The 7675-nt window shown below is 39.9% G+C and overlaps 1 protein-coding gene across 1 annotated transcript; it reads right to left on the reverse strand.

Moving 5' to 3' along the window:
• Positions 1–794: 794 nt before the first annotated feature.
• Positions 795–1583, reverse strand: LOC308673059 (claudin-34-like; the record flags this gene model as incomplete). The annotated part of the gene is made up of 1 exon (XM_081336440.1): positions 795–1583. The coding sequence occupies one exon, from the start codon at positions 1581–1583 to the stop codon at positions 795–797; it is 789 nt and encodes a 262-aa protein (XP_081192566.1).
• Positions 1584–7675: the final 6092 nt, after the last annotated feature.

The following is a 7675-nucleotide window of genomic DNA, read 5'->3' on the forward strand; positions in this document are numbered from 1 at the left end:
ACAAGGGCTCCTCTCTCACCTCCTGATTAAGGAGGGAGCGGGTCACCCTAAACAGGGCGGCCGGGCGATTATCTGCGGACGCGATAAGGGTAGCGAAGTGATTAGACCTTGCCGCTCTTATCGCTGCGGACACAAGGTCTCCCTCATAACTACCGCCACTCCCCTGCCCCTACCCTGAGCCCAAGGCTGGTGTAGCACCCGGAAACCTGGTGGGCAAAGATCAACCAGAGGGATACCACCCTCTGGGCCCAGCCAAGTCTCCGTGATGCAAGCCAGGTCCGCATGCTCACCCTCAACCAGATCCCAGATGAGAGGAGCCTTATTAACAACAGACCTGGCGTTCAAGTACACCAGCCGGAGCTCAGGTGGCTGCACATCCTCGCTCCCGGGACCTCGGGGCGAAAGCAGAGGGTCGGAGCGCCTCACCGCTTGTAAATAGCGGAGATGCCCTCCCGGATGTCGATACGGCCCTCTGTTCGTACACCTGCTGCCATTCCCTAACGTCGTGGGAATAGGTAATCCCACGACCCGCTCCAGAGCTTCGGAGGCAACCGACCCCCGCTCCCCCCCTACGCGATCAATCCCGGACCTGGCCTGAACAACGGTTGATGGACTACCCCCCATTTCCAAACAACCACGAAAGATTCCCACCCCCCTCCCTAACGCCCCATGCAGTATTTACTTGTAGTATTTATTATTAATAGCATTTATTTACATTAAGAGATATTTGGCAAGTGTAAAATGAAAACTGGAAATATGATACAATAGAGTAGACAAACATTAGTAGTATGTGTTTACTGGCATGGCGTAACTGATATATCAGGGACTTTCTTTGTGTTGTCGAGCTGTTGAGGATGAATAGATTGTAATGAATCTTTATTTATATCCAAATAATGTTCAGATGTTAACTTATCGAGACTGAACTCGGGGTCCTCTCGGTTGGTTACGTTCATTATCACCGAGGAACCAAAGTTTGCACTAAACTGGGTTGTTGCCAGTGACACTTCGGCTGGGGGCGAAGCATTTCCTGCATGTATTTGCAAAACACTTTTATTGCAGATAATCATAATGCCACTCGCCAGGAAGAAAAAGGCAGCACTATAGCCAATGTAAATAGCAGCTCCCACCTCCTGGCTTTTTGGAATTGTAGGCATTTTGAAGGACTCGGGAAACTGGATGTCTCTGTTCTCCAGGATGGAATGTAGGTTCCAGAAAATTGGAATTAACACCATAATTCCTGCGAGAAAGTTCAGAAAACCTCCCACTCTGAACATGGTGAACAGGTTTTTTTTTTGCCTGATCTCTTTGACCACAATCCCTAGGGCAAAGCTCATGAGGGTAAGGGCCATGGCTCCTACAATGCAACTCAAGGTCATCAGATCTTGAGCCAAAAATATTTCCTTGGGCAGCATCCTCAGGTCTTCAGTGAATTCCTCACAGTAGACGTACCTCTCACCAGGATGAGTGCTGGGCAGGTAACAGGCCCTCCAGATTCCGATCCACATCATGCCTGGATTAATGCCGTCCAGGCTTTCTACATGCCATATTCTCCAATGTTCGGTGGCTGTTGAAGTGATGCACATAACGGATCCCAAGATACCAAGGAAATAGCCACCTAACTGGGCTCTATTAATCCAAGTTAACCAGTTTGTAATCATTGATCCCTTTTCACTTGGTATTGGCTCATTAGGTGATTTATTGCTTCTGTAGATGAACATAGAATTCCTGAAATCAAATTTAAAAAAAGTAGCACGTCATATATTTATAAGGTAATGCAGACCCTTGCCCATGAAAACATGAATAATCAAGATGTGTGAAAGACTTCTCACTATGCATTCCCTTGGTGAGTAAATTTCCCTCCTATCTATTTTTTTTAGCAACATTAATTTAGCAGCAAAATTAAGGAGAAACTTCCTGACAGTGAGGATAATCAACCAGTGGAACAGGTTACCCCCAGAAATCATGGATGCTCCATCACTGGACATTTTCAAGAGGAGACTGGATATTCAGCTGTCTGAGATGGTATAGGTTCTCCTGCTTGAGCAGGGGGCTGGACTAGAAGACCTCCAAGGTCCCTTCCAGCTCTATTCTATTCTATTCTATTCTATTCTATTCTATTCTATTCTATTATTCTATTCTATTCTATTCTATTCTATTCTATTCTATTCTATTCTATTCTATTCTATTCTATTCTATTCTATTCATTATTCTATTCTATTCTATTCTATTCTATTCTATTCTATTCTATTCTATTCTATTCTATTCTATTCTATTCTATTCTATTCTATTCTATTCTATTCTATTCTATTCTATTCTATTCTAATGTTGCAAATTTATACACTACCCATTTCACTAAGTGACACTCAGCAGTTTACAAGTAAAAAATAATGATTGCTTTTCCTCATTCAAAAGTCTGAAAAATAATATATTCTAAAAATATTTATGTTGCTTACAAGAAGCAAGGTGTTTTAAAAAGCATAAAATATTGTTATTAAAATACCAGCCAGCTAGGCAATGGTTAAGAAAAAACACACGTTACGTTAGCAGTTATTTATATTATATAATTTTATATTGGATTGTTTTTAAATTTTGCCTTGTAAACCGCCCTGAGTCCTTTGGGAATAGGGCGGTATATAAACCGAATAAATAAAATAAATAAATAAAGTTACAGAACTTCATGAGATATAGGAAAATGTTAGATATGAGTATCAAAAGTTAAGAAAAGTTGCCCCCATTAACATAGTTTAATAGTTCCTACCACACGCCACAAACTGAACAGCCTATATTATTTAAATATTAAACATAGGTCCAACTTAGAATGCCAATAAAAGTTTACGTAAGTGAAAGCCAGAAATTCTGGGCCACCTACTTTGTAGGCAGAGGGTCTGCAGCATCTCTGACTTGCAAAAAAGATAGATTATCGATCATCTCGATAGCTGAAACAAAAACAAAATAGAATTATTGCTTTAAAATTCAGGCATCTCAAGTGTGCGTGGAGCTGATGAGGGGGAGAGGCTGTAACTTTTGCAAAGGGGTTTCTTTGCCTCCTGAAAACATGATTTGCTAAATAAAAGCATAAAAAGCATGTATTAAGGGGGGTGGGTGGTGTCAAGTCTTTTATGGGGTACAGCCGCAAATGATACGTTCAGTATATGTCCTACACCAGTAAGTAAATGATTAAACAATAAAATACATGGACTGCGTGTGAAGTTTGAACAATAGAAAACATTGATTCTAGATAACATTCCACTGGTGACAAACATAGGGGTTTACACTACTTTTCCCCAGCTAGGTTAGTATTTTTCCTGACAGTTGCGTGGATGTTCAGGACTTTCAGAATACACTTTCTGTTGTGTGGTAGTTGCTAAGAAAGCTGGCTCTTGCATGCCTAAAGTGACCTCAGTTAAAAGAAAAACATGCTTCCTTATAGATAGAGACCTGAACTGCCATATTAAAAGTGCTAAAATCCTTCTCATTAATATAGTAAGAAGAATAGTTTAGCTTCTGTTTACATAATGCATGTGTGTGCAATAGCTAATGGCACACAAGATACGACGTAGGAAGAATTTCTTCTTGGATAAATAGAATATCTGTGATAGTTACATAACTTAATGTAACCTAAAACTTACATAAGACTTCTTGAATTCCTCATACCTTACAAAATGACTACATATTCCCATCATACATGTAGCATAGTCTTTTGTATATTTCTATTGCTGTCATCCATATACTCTAGGCCGCACACTAAATAAATGACTTGAATTTGATTTTATTTTCAATTTTAAGTGCAGCGTGGCTTGGATGAGCTGGCATTGGTATAACAGGTTGCATACACAATAGCAGTAGGATTTGCATTTGAAGCAAAAACCAAAATCTCCTCAATTGGTGGCTACGAACAGATAGTATAGCAGCTGTCTCTCACCGTCTTCAGTGCCAAATGACCAGCATCTCTTCCTTTCTCCTCCAAGACGTCGGTTTTCAACTGTCACTGGACATTCCAACTGCCTCTCCTCAACTGACAAACAGTCAAATTCAAATGATAACTCTCAGTCAACATTCCCCATCTTTCCATCTCCCAAGGCAGTGCTTAAAACACCTGCAGTCTGGGGGAATGGGAGAGAAGAAGAAAGAGGCAGAAAACTGTTTAGGATGGGCCTTTCTCACTGATCTCCATAATGTCTGGGAACAATTAGAAGCTACTCGGAATAAGGAAAGAGCAGCTGACTAACGAAATGGCCGCTTTTAAAGATAAGCTGGTAGGTAGAGCTTGGGCTGTCCATCACTGACCCAGATTGGATCCTGTTACACATGTTACCCTGAAGTTCAGGGATTGCTTGACTTGACCAGTTATTGGTTGACTTGAACATCTAGGGATTCGGTAGCGCTTGGGAATTTTATATAGTGTGTAAAAAACTTGATTGATGATTCCGGTTTTTAGTAATGGATTCAGTCAATAGGAATAAAAAAGGGTGAAGTTTGATAAGTGAGCTTTAAGATCTAATTCAGTGTGTGCATTTGGAACTTCCTTGCCTTTGCAAAAGGAGTAGCAGGCTGTTGCCAAATGTGTGCACTCCCCCCCCCGTCTTTCTTTTAAAGCCAAGGGAAGGAAGGGCTAACCAAGTTTTATAGACAGTTGGTTTGATGTTATGATTAAAGGTACCAGGCTAAAAACTATGAGTTCTGGTTTTGCCTTTTTTTCATGACATTCTTTTGGGTGACCTTGGGGCCAGTCATGGTCTCTCAGCCCAAGGAAGTTGTTTGCTAGCGGGGTACTTCCCCCCCAAAGTTGCCAACAATGCTAAGAGTCAAGACTGGCTCAAAAACAAAAGAGAGATTAGGGGGAAATCCCCAGCTGTTCAAAAGAAAGTGGGAGTAAACAGTGTGGCTTCTACTTCTGACAGGTTCTCTGAGTTAAATCAGTTTACTGAGAACCTGTGGAATACATTGTTTGTAAACGTGGCAGGACTTGTTAGTTAGAGGCACACCCTGAAGGAAAAAAAATTGACAAGTCAAACGACACAGTTTTGCAACAATTGTGGAAGGGGGTGGTCAGAGTCCACCTGGAGAGAGAATTAAAAATAGGCTGTTAGGGGATCAGAGGTGGTATACGGTTCTGTTAATTTGAATTAGCCATTTATTTGTGCGGGGAACCAGCAAAACATGCAAAATGATAATGATAATGATAATGATAATGATAATAATAATAATTAATAATAATAATAATGATGATGATGATGATGATGATGATGATGATGATGATAAAATATATAAATCTAATAAAATAAAATAAAATAAAATTAATGATGATGATGATGTAAACATGAAAACTGTGTGGAAATTATGCAAGATTTCAGAGACCTCCAGTTTGCATTGATGACTCTGTGAGCCGGAATTCTCTGGAAATAGCAGAACAGGAGTCCTAAAGAAATTATTTTGGTTTGTCAAACTTGGAGAGGGATAAGGCGAGGCTTGCTTCCTATTCTAGTGCAAAAGAGATTGTAATGGCCAAGACATTAAGCCCTTTATCAGAATAACATTTTAACTGTTAGAAAGATTACCTTTATGGCCATTTTTTTTTAATGTGGGTACAACGGCGCACATTAAAAATGAAATTTAGTTGCCCGCTCTCAAATTGAAACACACACATGACATTCCCTCTAATAAATCCACAGCTAATCTTTTAGATCTACTGTATTTTCCGGTGTATAAGATGACTTTTTAACCCATGAAAATCTTCTCAAAAGTCGGGGGTTGTCTTATACGTCGGAAAATGCGGTATTCAAAAACATTCTTATTAACTGAATTTTTTCTCAAAATCCATTACCTTTGATATCTAAAACATTGATGTTTATTGATTAACCTGTTGGTTGAGAGAGGAAATTCTGATTGATGACAGCGTTTTGGCTGTTAAACTTTATAAGGAAAGGAAAGGGGTGAATGAGCAACTCCAAAACAAGAAAAAGGAGGTTGAGGTCAGCACAAGCCTCTAATTTGGAGGAATGGAAACATTATTTATAACAGAAGAGTGTGCTAGATTTATCACCGTTAAGAATGAAGTGGTGGTTTAGGGACCATTCAAATTCTTTCCTGGGGTCCTCCTGGAAAATATGAAATGGAGTTCATACATTACTTTTGCTTCCCTTTTGCCATGGACCTGAATGTCTCCTGAAGTCCTCACTTTGACTTTAATGTACAAATGCCCATCAGGGACACTGGGAAAGCCACTAGATCTCTGGATCTGTGGCAGAGCTGCCCCATGACCGGATTGCCCTCAAGTCTAGTTTGATTGCAAAGGGGATCCATGTATTGGGGTCTGTCACAGATCCCAATTTCAGAGGGGAAAAAACCTGAAATGGAGGGGACAGCACTGTGTCTACGGAGAGAGCGGATCAGATTGCCCAGCTAATTCTGGAAAAGCCAAGTAAAAGGGATAGATGGGCCGAAAGATAATACATTAAACGGTCTGGGTGAATTGATGTCCGCAGGGGGGAAAAAAAGGCTGGAACAAAAAAAAAACAGATAGTAAACTAGGACAGAAGTGCTCAGAGTAAACCTGTGACTGTTTTTAACTATCTCCTAAATGAACCTGCCATGGATCTGGGGTTTGGAGTAGCTTTGTGTAGATCATTGGGATCAGAAAGAGTTCTAGCATGAGTTTGCCTCAATAAACGATCATTGGATTTGTTCTCTTTTACCAGTACGTGAGCATTTCTTTCTTGGACACCGTCGCTGATGTCCCAGTGGCAGTAAATGGGGGCAGTAAATTCTCCACCTGCTAACCAGGAAGGTGTGCCAGGAAGCAAGAAAGCTACGTCTCCATCCTGCATCCATAGCTTACAAAGACAAAGCAGGGCCATCAAACACCCAGAAGTTGCTGGAGGAATTCAATCAAGGGTTTTCAGGATGGAGCCCGGTGATGGCCAATATTTTCTTAAAGTTAACAGACTATGTACAATTTATTACTCGGAAATGTAAAATTCATGCAAAGCAAAAATATGAAAGGAAATTAAAATATGTTGGGGGTGGAATGTAGGGGCAACGCGGAAGACCATTGTTATTTTGAGGAGTTTAGTGACATATTTTGAGTTCCTCTTCATATTAAGAAAAGATAAGAGGGTTGCAGCTCATTTTTTTATAAATGAATCTTTATTTACATTTCGTGTTAAAAACACACACCATACACCAACAAAGACAAAAAAACATTTACAATATACAAAAAATGAAGAAATCAAAAAATTGAAAACCATTTCAAAAATTTCACATTATATCTACTTCTAAACTAACAATTATATTCCACTCATTAAGTCTCTTATAACCATCCAACTCCAAAACTTATTCATTAACAAAGACTATATCACTTCATTTTTGACCAACCTCCAACCCACCCTCATTTCTTTAATCTTTTATCCATCCAAATATACCATTTATTCCATGATAGAAATGCTGGTGTCTCTTCTTTACCCTTCAACTTCTTGGTCAATGTGTCTGCTTCTGCACAATCAAGTATTCTCCTAATTATAACTTCATCTGGCGGGGTATGATTTGCCTTCCAAAATTGAGCATACCCCATCCTTGCCGCCGTTAAGATATGTAAAACCAAATACCATATTTCCTTCTTAATATTTCCAGGCCTGGAGCCAAGCAGATACATCTCTGGTTTAAGATCAACTAAACA

Source organism: Vipera berus (genome assembly GCF_964194415.1).
Source record: "Vipera berus genome assembly, chromosome: 11".
Lineage (NCBI taxonomy): Eukaryota > Metazoa > Chordata > Lepidosauria > Squamata > Viperidae > Vipera > Vipera berus.